General features: G+C 43.8%; 1 protein-coding gene across 3 annotated transcripts in view; it reads right to left on the bottom strand.

Moving 5' to 3' along the window:
* Window positions 1-4,526: 4,526 nt before the first annotated feature.
* The window catches only part of gpc5c (glypican 5c), a 96,579-nt gene continuing 73,587 nt past the window's right edge, over window positions 4,527-27,518 (bottom strand). For all 3 annotated transcript variants that reach the window (XM_041949313.1, XM_041949312.1, XM_041949311.1), the window contains 2 exons: window positions 23,822-23,963; window positions 4,527-7,311 (listed from right to left, as the gene is read on the bottom strand). In XM_041949313.1, coding sequence (XP_041805247.1) covers window positions 7,124-7,311; window positions 23,822-23,963 — 330 coding nt within the window. In that variant the 3' untranslated portion in view covers window positions 4,527-7,123. The remainder of the gene's footprint in view (window positions 7,312-23,821; window positions 23,964-27,518) is intronic.

A 27,518-nucleotide genomic window follows, 5' to 3' on the forward strand; every position in this document is an offset into this window, starting at 1 on the left:
TAATTGGAATAGCGGCTCATGCTAGCGGGGTCACATTTCTCCCCAGCTGGCCATTGTCATGTGGCGACATAGTTGATCTGTTTTCCTAACAGCCTCACTCTCATGGTGACTAATGTTCAGGCCCCTCTGCATAGCCTGAATGACAACTCATCCTCACCCAGCACTGTGCATGTGCCATCTGAACACTGTGTACATTAATTTGCATGTGTTGGTCAAATATATAGACTAATGTGCATTTACGTCTTACTGTTTTTTTCATCTTGAGGCCTTTGTTAAACTCAGTGAAAGGACTGATTGATCGCTGGCTGCAGTCTCCTCCTCCAATGTATGAAGAAAGCCAGACATCATGTGAATGCAGATGTTATTCAGTCTAAAACACTGGTCTGAAATCAGTTGTAACGGGGGGGAGAAACAACATTATTACTGTTATAATGCCTAAATGTAGCAATAAAGCCCTGTCCAAGTCGCTAATCATAGTTTATGATTGCAATTAATCAAACTTGCAATCCATGTTTTATTTCATTGTAATTAGATGAAATGCATTATTTTAGAAATAAGAAACACATGAAACTGTAAAAGTGTAATTCTTTTCTTTGTGGCAGGAAACTATGCAGAATGTATGATTTCAGACATTGCAGCCACAATTTATCATTGCTACAGCTGGCACAGCACAGGCCTGTAAGCCTTTTTTTTTTTTTTTTTTTTTTGGTTATTTGCACGTGAAAAGACATCTAGGTGTCTTTTGAAACTGGGCTTCATTTCTTTGAAAACATTTTTAGACGTCTGCTTTCCATATAACCCAGATTCCAGCTTCATTTTGATGACTATATTTCTGCACGCTGGAAGTTCTGCGGGATCTCCGGTTCACATTTCTTGGCAAAAGCTACACAAAAGCGGTGAAATGCTTTGCATAAATTTGTGTGTTATTGCACAGTTTCACAAGTGAGATGCCGCAGCAGCAATGGTGGCTTGTTTACTTTGGCCTTGAACCCTCATTAGTCTGTACACTGCAAGGAGCAGAAAAGCTGGCAAGTGAGCACACACTGATGCTCCAAAAGCGACGTCCATTATGTTCTCTTGCCAGTTCTACTTTTGAATGTTTTCTATCATGCTCTGACCAAGATGCTCGCTCTCATCTGCTCGAGACACGGTCAGGCACCGTGGGATTTTTTTAAGAGTGAGCGGTGGTCAGCCAGAAAACCTCCTCACCCGTGGCTCTCCTTGGAGTGGCTGGAAAAGGGGTCCGTGCCAGACGCCCAGTCCTCTGGCTCGTGGTGTGGAGGTTCATGTCTGCCTCTATTTGTCTTTCATAACAGGGAGAATAAATTGGGATTCTTGTGGGATCTGAGATGATTGCACAGCTGAATGGTTGTTCTGCATTATTGCGTTCACATTGAGAGCTGTTCGTACACATCCAGAATGACTTGCCACAGGGAGCTGTCTACTGAGCGCAGGACGGCTTGTGCAATCATAAACTTTTACGACTGTTGGTATGCATGAATGTTTTGTACATGCATGTCGGTTTGCAAAATACTTCTTCTGTCAGCAATGAATTGTTGTGCATTGCCCCACAACACTTTTTCTCACAGACAGGAACTGACAACGACCTTATGGTAGCTGCCAGGAGGATAACACCTAACACTGTTTACCTGCGCTCTGCCAGCAGCACAGTGCATGATGGGAAACAGAACTGACAAAGTGAGGCCAATCAGTGAATAGGAGGAATCGAGAAAAAGTTCTTGTGTCCCTGTTGCTGATTTGATCTCTGTCAGTGTTGCTGAGGCTCCTCTTGATGGCCTGTCATGTCGGAAATTTGTTTAATTGGACTCAATTAGTCAACTCAAGAGCTCATTGAGCATAATGCTAATTGGCCAGAGACGCAGGCTGACAGAGGGAGAATTGGCAGTGACAGCTTGTGTTAGCCTGTTGTGAGGGCACGGGAAGCTCTGCGCAGAGGGGAACGGATACAGCTGACGACTGAAACCCAAGATGGAGAGCTGTGGTTAATAGAAGCCGCGGGTCCCCCTTCGTTTCCCCTCTCCCTCACCCAATTGTTCGTCTTTGAAAAGCTATTTCCAGTGCCTCCCTCCTTCCTTTGCTCCCTCCTCCTAGTTCAAGCTTGTCACTCTGATCCCCAGGCTGAAAAGGTAAGACAATCTCGGGCAGGAGGGGGGCGGGGGGTTGCTCCACCGCTGTCACCATGCTACCGCACAATCAGGTTGACTTCAGGGAAGATCTGTTAGGAAACGTTATGCATCTTAACGCTCTTTTCACTGTGTGTAATGCAGCTGCAGGTCATCTCTCAACGTGTGAATTACTGTTAGATCTACATTTTACTAAGGCAGAACCGATTTCACTTTCACTGTGTGTGTGTGTGTGTGTGTGTGTGTGTGTGTGTGAGAGAGAGAGAGAGAGAAAGGACATTTAGGTGTGGACTTGGCCAAGCCAGTGGGACAGAAGCGCTGATGTGTGCTACCGTTTAAAATAGCCCAGACAGACAGCTGAGCAGCTGTGACCTCAGGTCCCCCGAATTCTCAGTTACACTCACTGACCACACTGCTCCTTGCAATGTGTGTGTGTCTATACCTACAGTGTAATGCACTGAATCATCCATACCCATTTGAAAGACATTAAATTGTCTTTGTAAAGTTAACTTAAGAAAGAAAGCCTGGTTGAAAGTAATTTTCAAACTAACTCTCTTTCAGCGTCTGAGTTTGGTCCCATTATTGCCCATATTTTAAAGTAATCTACGGCTTTCTGCGTCAGTCAGCGGAGGTTATTAAAGGACGTCAGACAGCTTTGGTTTTGTCAGGCAGGGACAATGCAGTCCAATTACAGCTCAGGCAAAGAGGAGGCACGATATCCTTGGACCGGGCACTGTCTCTGCTCTCGTCTGCAGCCAGCCAGACACTCAGTTTCACAGCAACAAGCATGAAATAGACTCCATGGATCAAATACAGACTGCGTGCAATTGGAAGTGTACAACTGTGGGACAGGGTGTGTGAATGAGATCAGGGGTGTATGTGCGCGTGATGATTTTTGTGCCCGGAAAAGTGTGTGTGTGTGTGTGTGTGTGTGTGTGTGTGTGTATGAGAGAGAGAGACAAAGGGAGTGAGAAAGAAAGAGCTCGTGGACATTGTACGCGTTAGCCAGGAAAGTGCTAATAGTTATGTGCTCCCAGGCTGATGGCTAAAACAGTGGGAGGTGTGGTGAGACTTGGAGGGCCACTGTCGCCTGATACGCTGCCATCAAATGCTTTTATAATCACTGTGGAGGGAAAAAGGCCGGTGTTACCCTGAATACCAATTCTAAACATGACTTCTAAATATTTCGCTTCCCTCCTTTTGTAAGACTGTCTCTTTGTGACTTATCTGGATTTATCTGGTAATGCTAAACTCATGCATGAAACCTTGATACCACAGGGGACACAAATGATTTAGGCCATAACCTCGCTCTATTTGAATCTCAGTGTGGGAATTGTAGCGGTTTGTGCGTCACCTCACGAGCACGTGTCACCCAACAGTGGCACCCTTGGTGCCTGCGTTGTGTTCAAATGCGTCCCACAGTAGCTATGCTAGGCTAACAGCGATGCTAGCGGTGCAGCTGACAGCACAGGCTAATTCGGGGCAATTATAGCCCACGAATAGGCAAAGTTTCCCCTGCAGGAGCAGCCAAGGGGTCAGCCACACATCAGCTGAGCGAGCAAACTGTCGCCGTCGACGCCGCTGTCATCACGGCCGACTGTCTGCCACGGCCCTTTCCAGCGCCGAACCGTTACGTGTCTTCTGTGCTCTCACTCCCCCCTCTGCCTCTATTCCTGGTGCAGACATGGACTGATATGTTTAGCAAGAGGCTTCCTGGATGCAAATAGAGAAGGTCAGGCCGAGACGGCTTGCCCTGCCTACGCCCTCATAACTCAGTCCTCCTCCACTGCACACCAGCAGCAAAGCATGGTCAATGAAACAGCGATGTGTCTGCAGGGACAGGAAGCAAGCCAGCGCTATGTAGTCATACCCACTAAGTCTTCCTGGTTTGAGGGAACATTTTTGCTCACTTTCTAACCGAGAGTTTGATGATCAACACCACTCTCACGTCCCTGCACTGACTATGGAGCTCGAGCCAGGAGGTGATTAGCACTAGCTTTGCATAAACACATACACAAGCAGAGAAAAACAGCTAGCTTGGCTTGCACAACCTTAAAAAAAAAGAAAAAAAAAGAAACTTTTCAGCACCTCTAAAGCTCACAAACCTGCTGTTCTTGTTCTTTTAATCCAAGCACAAATTAAAATGTGAATAACTGGGAGTTACATGCTGTAACTATTTCTTGGCAGGCAGCAGCCGGGAACAGTGATTTCCTGGAGTCTTATATGTCAAACGAGATATGGCGTGTTACGCTTTAGAGGTGCTTGTAGGCAACCAAGAAAGCAAATGAAGTGTACTTCCCGAAATGCCAATTTTTTCCAGAAAAAAAAAGGCTCAAAAAGTATTACTGGGTGTGCATAACCTCAGTTTAATATTCTCTCCTGGGGACAGGGGAAATGTGAGTTTTGTCAACATGAAATGTTTGAGAACCTGCACACCTATACAGGTGTTTTCACTTATTACGGTTGATTAGACTTCTTCTCTTATTGAAGTTGGGTGGAGCTATGCTGGGAATTGCACAAGGTCACGTAACACTGCCTGCAAATAGAACAAACAAAGATGTAAGCTGCCCTAACAGGTGCAATATGGCAATGAGGTGGATGTCAATCAAGCACAGTCTGTACGAGCCCACACAGGCCAAAGAAGAGAATTAATCAGGAAAAATCAGTGAAACACCTGTGTGGGTGTGCCACAGGTGTGTAGGGCCTTTCATAAACATTAATTCCAAGTTAATCTCTGGTGTTTATCAATGTCTAATATGACTGATATTTTTTAAGGAGAGGCTAACGAGACAAGCAAAAAAAGCAGAGCACTTTTAATAGAGCTCAGCTACACTGTATCGTACTGATACAAAAGAGAGGTAAAGAGACACAAAACAAGTGGCAAGTGACTTAAAATATGTACATTTATACACATGCAAGGGTAAGGGGCTGTAAGTGATCCGTGGCTGCAACGATCGACAGTCAGGAGCAAAACATACATGGAGGAAATCATATGAACTAAAGACATGTGGTTACAGAACACAAAATGTGACACATTTTGACCGTCAGAACCTTGCATAGCCGTAGTCATCTCCACTCTTCATTAACTGCAGATGTGCAACTGCTTGTATTTGCAATTAAGTGAGCAGGTCATTCTTTTTCCACGTTTAAGCAGAGTCAACTGTGAATTACTTTTCAGTGAGGAAGAGTCTGTAATGTTTGTAATGAAGGTAATGGAAGAGGTATTTCACTGCACATAGACCCACGTAAGTGTATAGACCTATTTAGCTTAGATACTGTATGTGTGTAGCTTTTAGGCATTGTCAGGTTTAATACTGTAGTACTGCTGCATAGCATTGACCATACATTCATCCTAATTCACACAAGTACTCTACTGTACCAGTACATCAGCCATCCTCACCTACACAAGAGAGAGAGAGAGAAAACAGGTATACAGAGGAAGCCATTATAGAAGTCAGTAATAAGTCAAACAAAGAAGAATTTGCTTTTATTCTGTTGGAATCCCATGGAATGGTCTGCCTTAGAGTGGGTGGAGAGACATTTGAGCTTATTTGGCAAAATGTAAGAGAAATCCATGTAGAGGGACTTACACAATGGCTACCACTGTACTGGATCAAACAATAGATGCACCCAAGTGTGAAAGAAATATTCTACTTGTTTTCTTTTTGTTGTTGTTTTTTTTTTGCGTGTGTGTTTGAATCTGCATGTGTTGTATGTGCAGCTCGACCTTCCTCTTGTTTTCAAGTTCCAAACCATCATCCGAGAGAGGGAGATAAAACCTGATGTCACGCCATCGGCGGGACGTAATGGAAAAGGCAATTTTGATAACTTGGTAGGTTATACATGCATTAATGTGCAATTCAACGAGCAAACACACAAAACTGTATGCACAATAAACATTAGTAAAATCAACAATGTACAAACTTTGTTCAGCATCCAAAATTTGTCCATTTCTGTCATGAGCTAGAGTTGGAAAATGATGTGCATTCCTGCATTATTTGTTACAGAAGTTAAATCTCTATAGGTGTTTTTTGTTGTTGTTGCATTGTATTCTATGGAGGAGATAAGCATAGTCCATTCATAGCTAAGGGAAAAGAAAAGAAAACCCCATTCAGCTCAATCAGTTAAGAGCTTTTTGTTGAATCACAACCTCATACACTCCATCAAATCTTTCCACTTATATACAGTTACATACTATACACACCTAGTTTGTCTGCACAGTGTGTTCAGCCGTGCAAGTGTGCCGGTGCTCTACCTGTGAACTCATTACATTCTAATCCCTGCCAAGGTACACAGTCATTAGAGTATATCAAATCTGCTGTTCTGGGCCAGGCCCCTGGGATTGATCTATCTATCTATCATGCATTCCTTAATCCGCGAAAAGAAAATGAGTTGAGTTTTCAAATGAGCTGAATTCTTCTGCCTGGCTGGCAAGTGGTGCAGTGGCCGTGATGAGTTGTTTTTTTTTTATGTCAGAAAGGATAAGTAAAAACCAGCAGCAGAAAGAGAAGACAGCTGCATTTACGGCTGTATATGTGAGTCCGCATCTGTGTAAGCGTTTTTAAGTAAAATCGGAGTGATGCAGTCCCGTTCCGAGCCACAAAGAAGTTGGGCTGTTTAGTGTCTGTGTACACAAACGTCTAGCCCCAGAACAGCCTTGGAGAAGCAGCGGGCCTAATCTTTGTAGATGAGCGTGCATGAGATTAGCTTGTGCAAACTCTCCCACACTGGTGATGCTGCAAGACAAGGAGTTCCTCAAAGAGCCCCCCCCCCCAAGTCTCCTTCAACCGCGTCCTCTTTTCTTCCACACCCCGTCTTGTTTTCCATTCTTATTTTTCCCCGTTACCATCCATCCATGTACGCTGAGGACAGGAGTAAGGATACTATGAGCGATATGTATATGATATGGGTGTCTGTGTGCATGTGTGTGGTTCCTAGAGAGGCAGGGTTGGGTGGCGGTTTCATTGAAGGAGCTGGCATCAGAACAGGGTCCACTGCAAGCTCAGCGCAGCAAAGAGCAATGCAAGGCTCCAGGGTCGCACCCAGCTGACAGACGCCGAGCCCCCTATCACCTTCACTGAGGGGGGCTTGGAAGGGTTCTCATGGGGGCTGCCACCTGCGGGCTGTCTCGCAATGGGCTTCCCTTCACTGGGGGCATCTGTGTGTGCTGCGAGAGACGGAAACAGATAGAAAGAGGGAGAAGGGCAGAGACAAACAGGAGTTAAATGGATTGGCTCATCATGGTAATCATGTTAATCTGCTTTAATGTTCGGTCCTTTTGGGCTTGTAGAATTGTATATTAGAGACTCATCACCATTCCCATAGCCTCATTCCAAAGGGTCTAAAAAACAATCACACATATAAATGACACACGATTACGTCTGTTACACTTGAAGTGAGCTCAAATGTGCATCAGAAGCACAGATGTGGCTGTTTAAGTCAAAAGCAGCAATAATTTATTTTGAAGAGTGCTGCAAATTTCAAAAATCCATTTTCAGTGCCACTGTATTACTACTCAGAGACCAACTCACTTCTAAATGCTTTGTCACAGATGTAATTTACTGTGTTCTTCCGCCTCATGGGACGTGGTAAAATAAAAAATGAACTCCCACCGCCATCTCCACACACATGTCATGATGGAGGACTGACTCGCCGTCTAATCTCCAGCGGCAGATGATGGACAGCCCTCACCGTGTCATTACAGCCAATCAGAGATAAATCAGGGTCGTGCGGGTAGGGCAGCCATTTAATCACAGTCCCCACAAACACAAATATAGAGTTACACACACAAACACTTTACCGCTGACATGGGTGAGATCCCAGATTTCCTGTAAGAGGACTTCACTCATGTCTCCACCCCTCACTGTTGCTCCAGGCTCCTTCAAACCTGATCACTTCCATCCTTCTGCTCATTACGCATCCTGCTTTTCTCTCTCCATCATCTTCAACCCAGCCCCAGCTACGTACATTATGGGGTTAGATTAGCACCTTCAGCACAACAAAGTGCACCACACACTCCCTGTTACCAGTGCCGGTTATCCCATATCAGTAAGACAGTGTCATGTAGTTTGTACCCATGTGCAGGGGTCATGGGCTCTTATGTGAGTGCCTAGAGAGGTAACAGGTGAAATGATGTGTTTTGTGATAGGGAGCAAGCTAAGTATCAGTCCTCTGACAGTGCCAAAGTCCAGAATGTCTCTTTGAGCTGTCACTGTTTGCAATGATTCCCAGCAGTATGTGTCTAGGATTCAGTTGTTTAATTAAATAGTTATAGCCTCCCCTGTATGGTGACTTGGCTGTCAGGCAACATGACAGCCAGGTGTGTGATGTTATCAGATATAACACCCATATAAAATGTGGAAATCCCTAGCACTCCACGCTTTAGCTTTAATTACCTAACTACAATGGCTTCTGCACCGACGCAAAAGAGCACAATGTATTTCTCTTTTTAAGCTGTCATCCAATAAGACTTCTTACTTTCACACCTGGCATGACCCAGTGTGCAAATCTAAGAATACATTGTTTTGTACCACTGAGAATGCATATCAACCCATCCCTGCTGTGCACTTGGGTTTGTGTGCGTGCATGTGTATGCATGAATAGGGCTAGGCAGGGCTCTAGAGAGAGAAGTGTTTCCCGTGCCAATGGTTTTTGTTGTTCCAGGAGACAATAGACAAAGACATCATTTATCCCAAATCAGATTGCTGTTATTGTTTCAATGGAAATGGGCTGCATCTCATCAGGGAGATGTCAGAAAACAGCATTTGAATGGCCCAACACAGCGCTAAACTCCACTGCAGGCTACCCAACTGGCTAATTAATGCAGCAGTTCCTCGCCAGAACAACCAGTTACGACACGGACAGCAGTACTCCCAACAAGTGAAAGTGTCCTTTTTTTCTGAGGTAGGAATTTTGGAATGCATGGTATTGGAATGCTTTGTGATCTTTCAAAATAACATAAAATTGTTTGCAATAAAATGAAGTTAGAAGTCTGAGAGTCACTACCCATCAAACTAATTATCTAACCAGACCACATGGCCTAAAGGAGTATTCTGAGCTCATTAGACCAGGATGAGACCCTGGACAAGACCCACAACACGTACAAGAGATCATGTTGCCCAACCAGAGAATGTTCCAGTATCCCTAACAATGACATTGAGGGCATGGCAGGGGAAAAGTACGCCTGAGCTATGTGTGCTGCTGCTGTGACCTGGACCCAAAGAAGTGGCCAAGATTTGACAGATGGATCAGTGCTGAAGCAGTACTGCAGCAGATTAGTTTGAAATATGTTTTGTACTGAGAATAAGTCAAATAAATAGCTAATAATCTTGGAAACAGATCAATGTCTGTTGTGAAATCAAGACAGTCATCCTGTGCTCCAAAACACGGCTCTGAAATTGACAGAATTTTTACAGCATAGTTTGCATTTTATACTGGAATGTAATAATGCATTGTGTCATATTTATCTTGGAGAGAGAAATCACTTTTAAACAGTGCAAAATCTTTCAGCGATTCTCAGCGTTTTATTGTTTTTGGCAGATTTATCACGGCAAGGTTCTCAACATGTGAGGAAACCCTCAAACTTCTTCAGGTCAACGGGGGGGAAAAATGTTTGGCCAACAAGCTATACACAAAGCTCACACTCACATAGTTTGGCAGTGATACATGATGATAATATTTACACATTATTTGATGACAACATTAAGTCACATCATGTGGAAATGTTTACTATGAAAACTTTTCAGCCATATTACCAAGGAATAGCTGAAAATGACTGAATTATTAAAGTAATAAAGTGGAGAAGCAGAAGCAGCAGAACCTTGAGGAAAAGAAGTGTATTAAAATAGTTAAGTCCCAAAAAGCAAGCAACAACTGAAGTTATACAAAGAAATGAAAAACCAGGAGGGCAGGAGCATAATGGAATGTGATGTTGTTGTCATAATGAGACAATGTTAGCAGATAAGCCGCGCTTTATAAGCTGGCTCATGTGTAAATCCCCCAAATATGGCGGGGAAAAGAAGGGAGAACAAGCAAGACAGGAAAACAGAGGGTGCGAGGGAGGGAGAGATGATGTAGAGGGTTAGAAGAGGAAAACAGTTAGTTTGGCTTTTCAGTACGAGGATGAAGATCCATCGTTACTCGTATCAAGGCAGATGGAGTCAATCACCGCGGGTGACTTCAAGGCTTTGCAATGGCACGTCGACATGCTTGTCCCATTACTGCAAAAGTCAATGACACATGTTCCCCACCAGTAAAAGAGAAATGTGATTTGAGTGGTAAAAAGCTTTATAATAGGTAACACACGGTGATGGAGAAAAACAAAACCAGAACGACGGAAACCCGAGAGACGAATAGAACTTGAGTGTTTAGAGGTCTGTACAAGACCACAAATAAATGAAATGAAATAAATGTGTGTGTGTGTGTGTGTGTGTGTGTGTGTGTGTGTGTGTGTGTGTGTGTGTGTGAGTGGAGGCCATATACTAGCATAAAGACTGGGTTGTGGTAGCTTTTATTTGGCATCGAAGCCTGCAGTCGACAGGGTCATGGAGAGAAAGAGGATCATGTCTCTTTGTACATCTGAACATCAAACACTGTGATGTATAGCTATGTGTTACCTTCATCCCTGCACATTAGAAGGAAGCAACGCAGCTCAACCCAAGCATGTAGCTTGTTAAGGAGGGATGTTCAGTCCTCTGCCACCTTGTTGACCTCTGTGTTGGCCAAGCGTGTGAGAAATGGTTCATAGTGTCCCTCGCCACTAATGCCTCTCCAGATGGGCAGCTTGTGTGTTTGGAGGAGCCTCCATTTCCCACTGGCCAAGGGAGCAACAACAGCTGCTTCTAGCAAGTCTGTCTAGAGCACTGTAGAAGAGGTGGACCTCGGGCTCTCGCCAAGAGGAAGGAGGGATGGGAGGGGAGGGGAGAGAAGAAGGGAGTAATAAGGATTGGAAGGTGAGTGGGAGGAATAACAAACGCCTCGGCCATCATTTTTTGGTTCTCTGGGCAACCATGTCAGTTTCCTACTGCTACTCTCCTGCCTCTCTTTCTCTCTCTCGCTTTCTTTCCTTGTCTTTTCTCTTTTGTACCTCTTTGGGTTTGCCAGCACATAGATTAAATCCTCAAACCAATGCAAATGGAAGAAGAGAACTGTTGTCAAATAATCCACCTCCTGTCTAAAACTGATTAGACCACCTCTTTTCGTCGGCCCAAGGTCTGGTGGTCTGGTTGGTCCAGACCGTGGTGCGAGGGAAGGTTTACACCTGGAATTTTGGTTTCTTCTCAAACTGGAAAAACTAAAAGTCCAGGCAAAACAAGGTAGGTGTGAAAGGGCCCTTCGTTTCTCTTTTCCTTAGCATGTCATACTGTAAACAAGACTACACACACATGAATGCACACAACACACATAAAAGCATATACTCATACAGAGAAGCAGCACAGGGGCAAAGAGTTTATTAGTGGATGAATCCAGTAAGTTAAGATCTGCATGTGTTGTGCATGGCTGTGTGTGTGTGTGTGTGTGTGTGTGTGTGTGTGTGTGTGTGTGTGTGTGTTTGTCTGGTGTTTTGTACAACTCTGCATGTGGGCTTGGCTGAACACAAGCTGCAGAGCTATAATCCAGTGAGGAATGGTGCTACTGTATACTGGGGTTTAGCAAGTTGTCACACTATATGCTATCAAGATGACAAGGCACCTTTTCCAGACTCCACACTGACTTGTTGCCATTACAAACACAGATATGCATTCTGCTCATTCAATTGTTTTTCTGTTTCACCAAATTAAGATCTGCAGAACCGTGTTGTCGCTTCTCAGTCTAACTACAGCGTAAGATACTGTTGTCCAGTGTTACTTAGCCCCACACAGTGGTTTCGTGTGTAAATAGAAGACTTTAACTTGCTTATCATGGGCTTTAAAGCACCTGTAGCAGTTTTCACTCCTCCGCCTGCTGTGTACAATTATAAAGACGGTCAGGAGGTGGAGGCTTGATTTATGGCACATGGACGGAGAGGTGGTGGAGGTGTGTGTGGAGGTCAGTAACCTCCTCCTCCTCTCTTTTATTCTCACCATCTTCCTCTCTCTAGGCTCACAGCCCACCATGACCGTAAGGGGTCCCCTCCCTGCTAAGCAGTTGCAAGGCGGATGCAAGGGATGAGGGGGCGTTGTTGTAAAGCAGCTCAAGGCCACTGGATCTGCCTCACGGCGATGATTCATTAAGAGAGGTGACCTATGTGTGACTTGGCTACAGCATGAGTTCAAGACTTGGGGATGGAGACAACAAAGGTACAGTTAATCTAACTGTTCCTGTCACAGCTCTGCCCAGCAGCTGAATAATGACAATGCTGATTTGCTAAATCAATCCTTATTTGCTGTAAAACAAGATCTTTATGCAACAGCCAATACGTCTTTGAAGCGTGGGAGCCAGCTCACCGTTTTTCAAACACACTGAAGTCAGTAAAAATGATTTGTACCGTTAGTCTCTGTCATTAACAGGGACAGAGCGTTCTCCTCTGATCTAACCTGATGTGTGACCTTTGCCAGACATTTGCTACCTGTCATCTATCCCTTTGAGAGCAAGAGGCTGTCTGTTTCCCAAGAGAGAGCAGACACAGATGTGGTACAATGTTCCACTACTGCCACTTTGTGTAGATAAGCTGTGTGCCTCATTTTGGGTACAACAATACTGCAATACTGATACATAGAGGATTTAAACCCCAAAATTATCATAACACACCACAAAACTTGATTGCTGAGTCACATAGACACCAAGTGGTATGTGCAAGTCTCTTTTTATTCCTGGGTAAAGCAGCATTACTGAGACACAGAGCTATCAGTCTGCCTCTGATCAGACCTTTGGACACCAATAAAAGACGGATGCTGCTCTGGGCGGCTATGGATCACGGGTGTCCTGACATTGTTTGGTACAGCTGGAGAATGCTAAAACTCTCTGGGTCACTCTGTTTTTTTAAGGCCTTTCTTTCACTGTCTCACACATGGACATTTACCTTCCCAAGCACTTGCCCAACGCTTCCTTATCTCTTTTCACACACACTTTCTTACAAAGAGGGGTAAGGTTACAGGCTGGAGAGAAGGGGAGGATTCATTCACACAGTTCATTACTGGCCATCCATCTCTGTGCTGCTTTTGTCCCTGACTCACTCTTTATGTGGTGCCATGTCAGCCGGGGGGGTCCTCACCCCATCAAACTAATCTCCCTGTTCCATATTCTGAGTAACACACTGAATTCATGCCCCCCAACACACACACACACACACACACACAAATGCATGCATGCACGCACACACACATGCAGTCGTGTTTCCATCACTTTTGGGGACATTAGAAAGTCTTACATTCATTCCCTGGAGACCCTAACCTCAACCACAACCACTTCTTGCCTTACCTAACGCTTGGCTAAACGTTAATCTAAACCTAACCTTACCCAAACCTTAGCTCAAGTCTGCATAATAGAATTTTAGGATTTTGCGTTATGGGGACTTGCGTTCACAAGGAAGGTGAGTCCCCACAATGTGACTATGATCCGGGTCCCCACAACATAATACACGCACACACACACGCTTCTGGGAACTGTCCCTCTGGTTCACAGGCAACATATATAGGGAATCCGGGACCAGTACAGGGTCTCTGACAGGCCAATCAAGGGGCTAAAAGGGGCAAGAACACAGGGGCACCAGTGGGATACACATCTTAGCCTACAGCTAACCTAGCAACGGGCAAAGCAGCATGGCAACTCCAGAGCACGGATCAGTGCAATGGAATCTGCCCAGTGCGATTCTTGGCTGTACTAGACTGTTAAGCTCATTGGCAAGATTAAGATTTACTCCCCTACACAAACACACACACACACAAACACATACACACTGAAACAAACAGGCAAAAGGGGCCCTGGGAGGACAGTGACCTCCACCAGTCAATGTGACAGATTCTCAAGATGGAGGGGAATCCTGAGGAGAAAGCAGTCTCTATGCAAGAGAGAAGTTAAAGGCACAGTACAACTAAATCTCACACACAGATGCAAACACACCACATACCCACAGCACACCGATTCTGGATGATACCAGTGTTCAGTCACACACGGCCAACACTACACCTGCATGCTCTCAAACACCAGATGGCTCATTGCGTTGGCAGGTGTCAGGTTGTCCTTGAAGACAGACGAGCGTAAAGGAGGCACCGATAAACTCACATTCATATTCTTCTGCCCTCTCATGCACATGCACGCGCACACTTCATCGCCATCCATTACAGTCGAGAGGATGTGCACGTTGGGTAGCACTCAAGAGACACCGCCATCATGCAAGTCTCCTGACATAACATTTCACACATGCCCACTGGAATCAGCCAAGCAGCGCAGAAGTCTCAAGCTGCACTCCTTCACCTGTTCTGACACTGTTCCTCTCTCTGTGATTCTGTGTGTAGTCTTGCCTTTCGCATCGAGAATCCAATCACACATTCAACCCTTCTGCTATTTATGTTCAGGTAACACTGAAGACCTGAACTGCCACATGGATGTGTCACAGACAGCTGCGGGCACCACAGATGCATAAAACTTGTTTATACTACTGTTTGGAGGCTGCTTGGAGGATGCGTTCCACATATGTGCAGATGTATTTCTTAGCTTGTTGTAGCGTATTGGCCACTTGGACTTCACAAGTTAGAAGTACGGGGATGTCTGCGCAGAGCCTGTGCATATACCCTCTAATGACACACTATACGTCACGCAGACCCGAGTGGACCCTTGGTCACTAGCGGATGCGGAGACTATCATTTCGTCTTAATGGCAGTGTATGGAAAACACTGGCTTAGTCTAAACTGTCATTAGGGCGCTAACTGCCCAGTGACAGAACACACACAAAAGTAAGACACAGAGAAGAGAATGCAGCCTTGTGTTGCTCTATGTGACCAACCTCCTCTGAATTAAGCTGATCTAAGTGATGCTTGCCTTTTCAACTTCAAAGTGTTTTCAGAAATCTGTGCGGGTTAGAAAAAAGAAAGTTGTGCTGTGATGTTATAAATGTTTGATTTTGTGGGGGTGAGTCAAATACTTTGATGTAAACTCTTGGTTGCATAACCGACTGCAGTTTCAGAATCAAATTACTTAGAATGGTGCACTAAGTACACTGTCAGTGGCCGTTCCTATCTGATCTGTAATCAGCTGAAGCAGTGAGAGGTCAGCCCCCTCCCAGCCCTCAGGCCTGACAGTCTGGTCCAGGTTCAGCTCTAATTGCCACATCAATTATGGATAAGGGAGAAGGGCTTTGTCACTCTCACCGCTGGTCAATAGAATAGGCCTTTAATGAAGTGTCTTACATCCCTTTGATGCATACACATACATAAGGCTGCACACATACTTGTGCTGCAGGTAGTCAATACAAAAATTGGCTCATTGCTACCAACCTCCATTATCTGACCTCTCATGCAATGCTAATGCACCTCTGCCACCTAAAGCAGATACTCTGATGGTGGTTTTATTTTACAACAAAAGTTTGCATCCTTTGAGTTTGAGATAGAAGTACCTGCCTCAATGGGAAAATCCCACCCCAAGTCCTTTCATGCTTTCTCTCCTTCTCCCCTCACCTAGTCTGTATTTCCCTCGCATACCAGGCTGAGCTGAGACAAAGAGGATCAGACTCATCCCTGCTTATCCTTCTACTGTATTTTTCAATATCAATGGAATGTCTGCCTTTATTTGCTCAGTGTTGTATTACAGCAGGAATGCCATTTTCTGTCTTAGTAGCCGGGACTGAGCTCCAGGCGAGTCAAGAAAGTCAAGGGGTCACTCACGCAATCACCTCACCCCCACCTCACTCCCTTCCATCCAATCTCCATCTCAACCTCCAGCAGAGAAGCCTGGGTATGGGCATTAATAAAGGAGCCCAAATAAACTAGGGCCATCACTAAGTAGCCTCAGCTGTCGGTCAGTACGTGTAGCCAGCAACAAAATATTTCCCTTAATTCACTGAGTACTTATTATTAAATCTGGTCCCAATGACAACCCAAAGGTTTAGTCCAAGCCTGACTGGGGGCTAGGGTAGAGGGGTGGTGTGCAAGGGTGTTTTGCACACAATAAAATTCAAGTCATATCCATTGCATTTGCAGCTTTCAATAAAGAACACTTTATGAGTCTGGAAACCATCTTTAACCATCTTTAAAATGCTATTCACTGCTTGGAAACCAGCAGCACATGTTGTAAAGATTTCTAGTTATATTAGTGAATAATAGTTTCTTCTGTGGTACTGTCGTTAAGGCTTTTATGTGGCTACAGTATCAGACCACTGAGTCCTTGTTTCTCTGCCATAAACTTCATAGCAACCATGCAAAAATGTTAACTTGTATCACTTTTATTAATTTTAGTTTAGAACCTGTTGCCACACCAGAGATTTTCTGTGTTTCCCAACCGGGGTCCCAGAGGTGTGCTGGAGAAGCTCAATCATAAAGGCCTCACTGATACTGCTTAGAAAGGAAATGATGATGCTGGCTAATGAGAGCCATTCTCCTCTGATGGCCGCACACCTAGGGAGCCCTTTGAGCTAATGTGCTCTCCAAGTGCCATAAAAACCAGAGGGCAGAATATGCCAAGTTCGGAAGAAAAAGGAGACCACTGAAAACAAAGGTGGACGACGTTATAAAAGGGATAGATGGGGCCAACAGGAAATGGGAGACAGTAGATAACAAATCGAGATGTATAAAATAAAAACTGTGTGGTTAGCCGATTATAATAAAACAGATTATCTGTCGGGTAGTTAAACTTCCAACAAATGATTTGAGTACATATTAGTTTAAAGGATTATCCCTCTAATTGTTCTGAGGTTAGAAGGTTGCCTCTCCCCATATTAATTTAATATGGAATGATGGGGTAATTCCTTAGAATCATTCACAGATTGTGTCAAGTTTTGAGAAAGTTATGCAATGCTACTCACAAAGTCAGATAGAACAAATAGATGACTCTGCATATCTGAGTGAAAATCTGACTCACTCCTCCCACATCCATCCGCAAACCAGACCATCTTCCTGCGCAGCTAAAGCCATCGCTGATCCTCTTGTTCCTTCTTCTCCCACCCTACTCTGCCCTGTGGAGCTCTCTCTCAGCCCCTTGAGCTCCAGATGAAAGGCTAAGGGAAATGGCAGTCCTACTGGTAATATCCGCACCGGGACACAGCCACTACATCTGCAGGCCAGCCGGCCTCTACGCACGGCAGTCCCCAGGACCTAGGATGGGAAGATCAAGGGGTGGATTGGTTCTACCCGGCCTGGAAGAGAATACAAGCACCAAATCCCCTACCCACCCTCCCAACCCTGTCTCTCTCACGGTAGACTGAATCATAGGTTTGTATATTGCAATCATGTTCTCTGACCTTCAGCCCTCAACGTTTTATTCTCATGTTAGCTGTACTTACGTGCTTCTGTTGCCTCTTGCCCTGTAACATCACATCTTCGGGCTCTATGGTGTTTCCACTACATTGTTTTAACTTTTAACCTCTTCCTCTGACCTTGTGTCCTCGTGTCCTCTCTCAGACCTCGACCTGCAGCACTGCACCCTTAATCACCACTCTTTTCTTCATCTTGCAAGTCTTCTAACATGAAAGGCAGGTGTGTGCTGGGTCCAGGAGAACAGCAGGCTTGGGGCCGATCCAGTGTAATCCTGCTAACGCTGGTGTAGGTTGGCCATATCCTGCCCAAGCAGCCGTTCATTTCAGGAATGTGCTTTTCCTGCCAGGGCGAACAGCTGCTGCACACCTTTATGGCCTTATAGGCCTTGGAGGAAATTCTCTCTGTGCCTTTGACATTCAGGTACAAACACACCAGCAAACATTATGAGGCTAATACGTCAAAGTTGAATCAAGGCTAGGTTCAAGGTCTTTATCTATACAACAGTATGCAGTCTTTGAACATTCAAGTAGTTGGAACGAGTTCGCTACAGCAGTGTTTTCTACAGCTGTGGATAGCAAAATTTAAACAGCATATTACACTGGACATTGATAGATGGGGAGCGCAGATTTTGCTCTGGTGTCCTTCAGCCTTAAATTTAAAATCTGCTGATTGGAGCCTTCTAATGCCACCCCTACATGTCTTTCAGTGTGTGTGTGTGTGTGTGTGTGTGTGTGTGTGTGTGTGTTTAAATGAAGAGTAAAGTACACAACTATCACTATACTCAATTTTCTTTGGTAGGAATGTCCACAAAACTGGCAGCTGTGGATATGAAATGAAATGGTGCGAGTTTCACTTTGTCAAAAACTGTGTGGGCAAATTTTTGAACAGTTTAAGAACAACATTTCTCAACGGTTGCACAGAATTTATGGATTCACAATGTACAATCAATGATATCATCAAAACACTCTCCAGTAAGTAAGGGGGCATATGATTGTATACAGAATATCACTACATGGGTTCAGAAAACCACTGGTGGGGTGCTGGTGAACACAGTTTGTTGCTGCATCTACAAATGCAAGTTAGGACTCCACCATGCAGAGCGAAAGTCACAACTCAACAACATCCAGAAACACTGCTACTTCTCTGGGCCTGAGTTCATCTGAGATGGACTGACGCAAAGTGGAAAATTGTGCTGTGGTCTGATGAGTCCACATTTCAAATTGCTTTTGGAAATCATAGATGTCGTGTCTCTGGGCTGAAGAGGAAAAGGATAATCTAGATTGTTGCATGTGGGGTGTGTTAGTGCCCACGGATGGGGAACTTGCAAATCTGTGAAGGCACCATTAATGCTAAAAGGTACGTAGAGGCTTTGGAGAAACATATGCTGCCATCCAGATCTTCTTTCAGGGACATTCCTGCTTATTCCAGCAAGGCAATGCCAGGCCACATTCTGCACGTGTTACAGCAGCGTGACTTCGTAGTGAAAGAGCGTGAGTACTAAACCGGCCTGCCTGCAGTTCAGACCTGTCTCCCATGTGTGACACATTATGAAGCGCAAAATCTGACAACGGAGACCCCTGACTGTTGAGTAAATGAAGTCATATATCAAGCAAGAATGGGAAAGAACTTCACTTTTAAACTTGAACAATTAGTGTCCTCAGATCCCAAAAGTTTACTGATTGACGTTAAAAGAAAAGGTGATAACAACAGTGGTAAACATGCCCCCGTCCCAACTTTTTTTGGAAGGTGTTAGAATCAGTTTGAACATTAAATATCTTGTATTTGTCCTCTATTCAACTAAATATAGGTTGAAAAGGATTTGCAAATCATTACATTCTGTTTTTTTTCATGTTTTACACAGCATCCCCCCACACTTGGAATCATGGTTGCAGTGTTTAGTTTACTTTGCTTTGGGTCAGCTTTGCAGTCACACCACACACATGCACGCACGCACTCAGCCAGCTGTTTCCTTTCTGTATGAGGGTATGTGAGGAAAGACAAGAAAAGTTAATATATTTGTCCTTCTGTTCAAGAACAACAGAAGTACACTGATTCACTCTTAAATCTTTTCATCTTGTCAAATTTAGATAATTATGTTCTTTAACAGGATGGCAAAGCAAAACAATCATTGCCAGTGGCTTCATGCTAATAGACAGCCACTGAAGTGCACAGTGTGTGAGCAATGCCAGGGGTGTCTTCGCTTTCTTGATGAGCTCACCAGTGTTCCAGACAGATGGTGTTTGTTACCAAAAGAGAGCTGCACTTTCATGGCTGTGCGATTCACACGTTTGCACTGCACATCCCTCTGGCTCAATCATTGGAAGTGTTTATCCATGCATTTACTTCCCCCCTCCTCTAAAATGGATAACCTACCCCCCCTCCCTTTTGTTTCCATGACTTTCTCACACCATAGCCAGGTAGACTGCCTCAACAGCAGCACAAACAACACAACACTGCAGTCAAATTCAAAAGGTGCAGCAGTGGGAAAGTTTTTTGTTTTTTCATAAATCTCCCACGTTCCATTCTAAACTGCTTTAAGATTTCATAAAATTAAACTTCTTCTGCATATTCTCCTTGACGTTCAATATCAGGAAAAAAAAAAACAAATCTCTTCGGCTCCATTTGCCTGTCTGTTTTTCCAATATCTGCACAAAAGGCCAGCACGGAAAAGGCTGCCTACTCTGTTGAGACTCAGACAAGCCTGCCGGACCCACGGAAGCAGACAGACAAATAAAGTACTGTTCCACCTTTTGATGCACAGACATTTGGAGTCTCCTCTCTCCGCCTAATGGAGAGATAGTGGTCTAATGTGCCATTGTGGGTCTTTTAGAGATTAATACGTTAATGAGCTAGCTACAAATGAATAGCTCCTTTGGAAGGAGCAGCCATAAGTGTTCCCAGGCTAATGCAGTTAATAAGCCATAGTCACGCCACAAAATGTACCACAGAAGAGGCTCTCATAGCTGCAGGGGAGAAGGATGATATGGTTCATTAAAGATTCACTGATTTATTCTCCTGCTCATGGCTGTGGTCATGGCAGCTCGTACATGACCAGGCCTTGTTTAGTTGGCACACAAAGTACACTAGCGTGTCTCCAGGCAAGAGGAGGAGGATCTGAACCGAGATCAAAGAAGCATGACATCATGCAATCAGACTGCACTTTCTTTTAGTGTCGGAGAGCTAATTGAAGTATGTGAAAAGAATGTGACTGTTTCAACTCTTGTCTGTAGTTTTTTTAGAATCCTTTATTTAGCTGGACACTGTCAAATAGTAAGACAGTGCTAAACAGTCATAGCTCACTTTTCATCTGGTTGCCTACCATGTTTTGGTTTTCTCAATCACTGCTCTTAGGTATGCATGTATAAAGCATCTGTATCTGCATCCTTAAACATGCTTTCAGCATGCAGGAGGCTGTATGCACACGTCCTGTCTCCTCAGCAAGACTTGCAGCAGTTCCATCACATCTGAGTGATGATAGAGACAGTGAGTCTGTTCTCTGCAGATTAGTGCTGCTCATTAGCTTGGTGATGAAGTCTCTTTAAGCTGAACAGAGGCCGGCCATGCCCCCTTTTAACATGGACCTTGGGAGCTCTACCACAACTACACAGAGGCAAATAAATGCAAAGACAGATGGAAGTTAAAATATGCCTCCAAACCCTATAATGCATTGCAATCTCAACCAATTAAGAAATTCCTTTAACAGCTGCCAAACTTGATGTTTGGATAATCAACAACATTTTGAACAATATTTGTGAGTAAGAGACTGAGAAGTATGTAAATCCAAATAAATCAATATTGCACTATATCACTTACTAATCAGTTAGGCACATGTCATCAAAAAACATCAGGAGGCTGAGAAATGTAATGGAAATATACAATGAAAAAGTCTTAAAAATGTCTTGATCAATAGAGAAATCCTTACACCCCTAACTGGTCACCTCAAAGAGCTTGACAGGGGAGTGTGTGAGATTATTACCATAGCTGTTAGCCACCTGAAAGCTTAGGAAATTGCTAAATAGCTGAACATACCCGCAACCAACTTCAAAGCCAGGCTTGGCTGGTGTAAATGAATGATGTACCAAAAATGGACTGTCCATGCGTCACTGGACAAGTGTTGCCCAGTTCTTGGCATTTGAGAAGTGAATGACTTCAGAGTTGCCTTATAATACAGCCAATGCTGTAATCTGTTTTTATAGATACTAAGAGGCCAGTCACCTTTCCAAGCAGCATGATTTTGTTACCAGGTGACAAATATTCTTTTCAAACCTAAAGGACAGTTGCACAGGCAACAGGGCTCACCAGGATATGGATTTATACTTTGAGCACAGACTAATGGTTTTTGTTCGGTAAATCTCAGACAGTGGCTTTGATTGATTATCCCCTGCTGTTGGGACATGGCTGCTGCTGTCACAGCTCTAAGAAATGCTGGCAACTTTTATCCCCATCACAACAAGGAGCAGGGCAGAAAGGACCTGTCCAGAGCTGTGTGTAACTGGGAATGTAATGGCTATTGATTGGTTTATTAGCTGTACTGTAGTGTGGATAGCCTTCTTGCTACCCTTTGGTAAAACTAGACCAGTAGTTTTGAGCTGTGCTGATAGCACACTAAGCCACACTGGCGGCCATATGCTGATTTAAAGCCCTTATGTGTTGTGAGTATTATTTTGCACATACGTATAATGCTGTGGGTGATACCACATAATGGGATTTTTGTTTTTTTGTGGGATAACATTTGAGCTATTTTGCACTATTGCTGTTTTTACTTTACTTTTAGGATCAAATATAGCTGCATGCAGTCGATTAAAACTCCAGTACATGTTACATCCAAGTACAATGAGGGTCTGATTACCAACTGACCAAAACGCTGACAGAAACGGCCTGTTTCCTGGTTGTGTCTTCGCTGTCCATTGCAGCCTCAGGTAAAATGTTAAAGTCACAGTAACATGGAAGTAAAATAACTCAAGAGATAAAAGGTTTGCTGGTATGTGAAAAGACTGCTTAATGTTTTTTGTATGTTTTTCAAGGATACTTTTGGTCTTTTTTTTTGCCTTTGATAGCAAGGAGTGGTGTCCTGACAGGCAATGATTGGAAGAGGGATGACATGCAACAAAGGTCCTGAGTAAAATTCAAAATGGGGACTTTGTGACTGCACAATGCGAATCTTAAACAGTTAGGCCACCAGAACAATCCATTGTCTATTGTATTCAGTTGGGTACACATCATTAGGCACCTGTTAATGCATGTGGTTAGCCCTATGTGGAAAATGTGCTTATGTGCATTTGTGTTGGACTGAGCGAACATGGTACGAACAGACCGCTGAATCATCATCCAGCATTTCTGCAGCCTTGCAGAAGATTTGGGGAAGCCAAAGAGGCTCAGCTTACACCAGCGAGGATCTTTTCACTATAGGCCTCTCTTCATTGTGTTTCCCTGTCAGCTTGCTTAGATGTCTCAGTGTACAGGATCTCCTGATGGCCTCTTTACATGCCACATGAAAAAAAAATCTTAACTTTTATACCTAACCTGGCCCCTGCTGCTATCATGTCCATGGCAGAGTGCAGATTTGCTCCTCTATAGTCCTCTATACTCCCTCTACACTAGTAAGACAATGCTTCACACCAGACTCCTTTGTTTAACTGTGTAGGCGGAAAAACTAACATGATAATTAGGGATGATTAACAAGAAGTTTCTGCAGGAGATCAAATGATTCTCATCAAAGCCAACACAAGCCCTAACACCTCCTCACTGCCTTACACTGTGTGTGTGCCCAATGAAGAAAACTGGCTTGTTGTCTAAGGATCTGAGAAACCTTCTGTGCCGCCACCTTTACTGTAGCCTCAAGGAGACACAGTAGGCGAGGTTGGCACAGTGTGAAAAAGTGTTTTAATGTGAAATTTTCATTGCCATGTAGGAGGTGAATGAAAGAGTGACTTTGTGGCAGTCTTCGGAAAACAATTCAAGGCTCACTGAGCGACAGAAAAGAGGGAAAAGACTTCTTGGTTATATTCTGGACAACAATCAGCTGATGAAATGTAGAGCACAACTGAAAATACAATAGTGGTTTTGCAGATCATCACATGGATTGCTGTGGACGTCATGTGGAAGGTGGTAGATCGAAGCAGTAGGGTTCTTATACAGTATGCAAATGACTGAAACGTGCACAAGATTAGGGCTCATTACTTTTGACAACAACTCTGCAATTTGCAAAGGGAAAATTAATGTAGGAGAAGGGATGTGTGTGTGTCTGTGTATGTGAGTTTGTGCATATGGAGTTGGGCATGTATTACTTACAGGTCTGGCTCTGACCATCTCCTGAGGCTTGACATCCATCTTCATCATCACAGTCTGTGCTGCTTCCCTCCTCTGTTTCCCCACTGCCCATCTCCTCCCAGACCTCCATCTGGCCCAGTTTTGGAAACCTCTCCTGGGTCTCCTGAACCACAAACACAGCAATACAGGGTTTATTACACACTGACTTATGCTTAGTATTAATTTTACCACGTCATCTTAACCTACTCTTACTCTGTAGGCCAATCCTCATGGGGAGTACATGACTGAATGACTGATTGGAGAACAGAACTGATTCTCACACTGGTTCAGCCCTGCTCCCCAAGTCTTCAGGTATCATATATAAGTCAATAAGCCAACCCTCTACTCCATAGGTCCTTTTTCTAAAGCACAGAGGCAACTGAAATACTTATGTGAAACCCTTTAAAATACATTCTCATAGAAAGCTATAGATTTGTTTCATAGATTGAGTCCCAGTGGAATATTGTGGCTCACTGTGTCCCCTGTGTCCATTCTATTGCACATGTCAGTCCCTGTAAATGTCAGCAAGGGCTCAATGGATGATACATAACACCCTGGGGAAACAGAAGAAGAGTGTGGGTGGTGTAAAGTGAGGACCATGGGTGGTAGATGACGCATTGCATTTAATTACAACCACATTTTAAGAGGACCATTGATTAAAAGGTTGAGAATGTATGTACTATTTCCTTCAGACAGCAAAGTTTTGATTTTATTTTCAATGAACCTCCATTTATTCTTTCATCGGCAGAGTTTACAAGAAACCAAACAAATTACCAAATAGTAGTCATCTTTTAGGTAATCTCTATAAAGATATAGAAGCATATGAATGCAGAATCTGCAGGCAAGGGACAAGATTTTGATATCTGAAGGGTTCTGGTTTCCATTGTAGTCCATTTGTAGTTCAAGGTTGCATGCAGGTTAACAGTCCATGTGGAGAGCAAAAGAGGCAGAACATTTTGGCTGAAATGCAATCTCAGAACCCATCGGCTATCATCTGATGACAATTTAGCTTTTTATTAGCTTTTCTCTAGAATTTATCTGCTTTCATATGCAGATATCTGCTTATAGAGCTTAGCTGAAGTCTGGTCTTCGCGTCTCAAGTTGCTAATCGAACTGTAAGAAATGAATGGCTTATGGGGGATGAAGTCTTGGCCCAGATATCATGCATCTAACAAACATATCACACCACACTGTGACCACAGTCCTGTATGAAGACTTTCTCAGCCTGGAGCGTGAAATACTACTCTTTATGATGTTCCTCCCTCTCAGCATGGGGCCAACTAATTCGACCACCTGCTGGCCTTTCCCGCTGTCCACCATCATCAAGGTGCGCTTTGTTCCATCATACCATGTATGACAAGAAACTCTCCTGACACAACAACAAATGATCCTTTGGAGTGCGAGGCTAAGGAAGTGGCATGAATACCAGATTTGTAGAACATGTGGAGCTACAGAGACACACACACACAGTTGTCTATTTTGACCATCTTTAAGGCATGTATGCATTCACACACACACACACACACACACACACACACACACACACACACACACACACACTATTAAACATTCATGAGAAAGCTGACAAGATCAATCCTGGTACACAGCTGACCTTCCTATGGAGGCAACAACCACTAAAGACGTGTTGAGAGGTGGGTGGGAGGAATGGAGGTGGGGGTTGGGGTTTGTTGAGGGATGACTAATATCTTTGCCATTGACACCAGACTCTGACTATGTCAATCAACACACCTAACAGCAAAGGTGACCTTTAACCAGTTATCTCCTAAGGCTTCAGCACCCCAAAACAAACATTTCATGAAGGCAGACATGCTTGTATATACTGTTCACAACGGAAAGCTAAATGTAAAGTATGATCCTGAAACACGGCTAGTCTGCCGCCACGTTAGCAGCCCTGTGGGGACCTGTGTGGGTGCTTTGAGCTAAATGTTGCAAAAAGTAAACATCATCATGCTAACATGCTCACAGTGACGATTTTAACATACTGACATTTAGCAGGTATAATGTTTACCCTGTTAGGTATCTTAGTTTAGCATGTTAGCATGCTAGAATTTGCTAATTAGCATTAGACAAAGCGCATCTAAGGCTGATGGAAGTGTCATTAGTTTTGCAAGTATTTGGCACTGGATGTAATGCAACATCAATATTATTAGTGCAGAACTTCATGGTAATTCATTCAGTAATTGATGTGATATTTCAGACCAGACACTTCTAGTTTGAAAGAGGATTACACAAAAGACTAGATGCCCAGACAGTCAAGGCCGTAAACTGACAAGTAGAAATAAATAGGCAAGTAATGTTGTAGCTACACGAAGCTCAGCTGATGCTGACATATAAAGGGTTGAATGTCAGCAGTTATGAACACACTGGTTTTCTTTCTTGCTAGTCTTTATGTTGGAGGAGTGATTGTTGACAAGAGAGAGAGAGGAAGAGGTTCCTCATGCTAGCAGGTACTTTTGGTATTTTAACTCATTACATCTGTCGTGTATCCCATTTTTACTGAATGTGACTGCGCCCCCCTCTCACTCAGGCCTGAGTGAGGGACACAATTGCTGCATTGAAATGTGACATCGACAACCACAACACAAGGCTTCATGAAAGTCGAGTGGGGCCCTTAAGTGGAAGCAGGTAAAACCTATCAGTTATGCTGCCCGCAAAAGTAAAAGCCTCCGGTAATAGCTGAGTAGCTCGGTTTCACAGATGGACAGATAGGTACAAGAGGATTACCTTGAAAAAATATGAACAATATTACACACTGGTTACAGTTGTGCATTTTATGGTTATGGAGTGGCTCACATTACAACCTGTTGACAGGATCTTGGTGTGTCCTGTACTTGTTCCGCCTGTTTTGAGACTGCAACGTGATATGCTGTGTTAGACGAAGGAGACATTTTGGTTCAGGGACTCATATATCATGTACTCTGTGGTAGCGGCAATTCTCATTACACTTTGAGGAAACTATTCTGTTGCTGTGATTTGTGTGCAATAAAGTACGAAAGAATTTAAGTATACCCCAGATCTGGCGAGTCATGTCTGTTTTTATCTACGTTTTACATAAGTACATAAGTGTCCCAACTTTTTTTGGAACCGGCGTCGCATCTATCCACTGCATGCATCAAGATATTTTAGAGGGCTACAAGGGAAAGACAATGGAAGACCGACAGCCAGAGAGAGAAAACATCTTCCTCGACTGTGAACAGCCACCGTGATAAACCCATTAACCTTTTTTTATGTAAAGCAACTGAATTAATTCAATGCGCATTCCATGAGTTTATAAGGAAACGCTCTGCTGAACAGCAGAGTGTTGTGTACCAACACCATCCAGATAACCATTTGGGTATTAAGCTAATAACCGTGCTGTTCAGGGGATGTTTAACACAATGCTGCTTGGCCCAGCTGTCCTTAAAGCATGATAATTAGGGAAGGAATCAATTAAGGCGCTGTCGCTGTGGAAACCATAGTCGGGCCGTCGTAGAATTGTTGGCTGGCTGCTGTCCAATGCAGTTTGTTGGTTTGTTTTGACTGTCAGGACTGCAAAACTGCCAGAGGTTTCTGTTATTTCTTTCTGATGAAATTTCAGTTCAGCTGTGGTAATACGCAGGGAACTTAATTGTGGTATTCAAACAACATAGTGAAGAAGCAAATTTCTAATTTGTCCTTG

The sequence above is a fragment of the Chelmon rostratus genome, chromosome 12 (assembly GCF_017976325.1).
Source record: "Chelmon rostratus isolate fCheRos1 chromosome 12, fCheRos1.pri, whole genome shotgun sequence".
NCBI classification, from domain to species: Eukaryota; Metazoa; Chordata; class Actinopteri; order Chaetodontiformes; family Chaetodontidae; genus Chelmon; species Chelmon rostratus.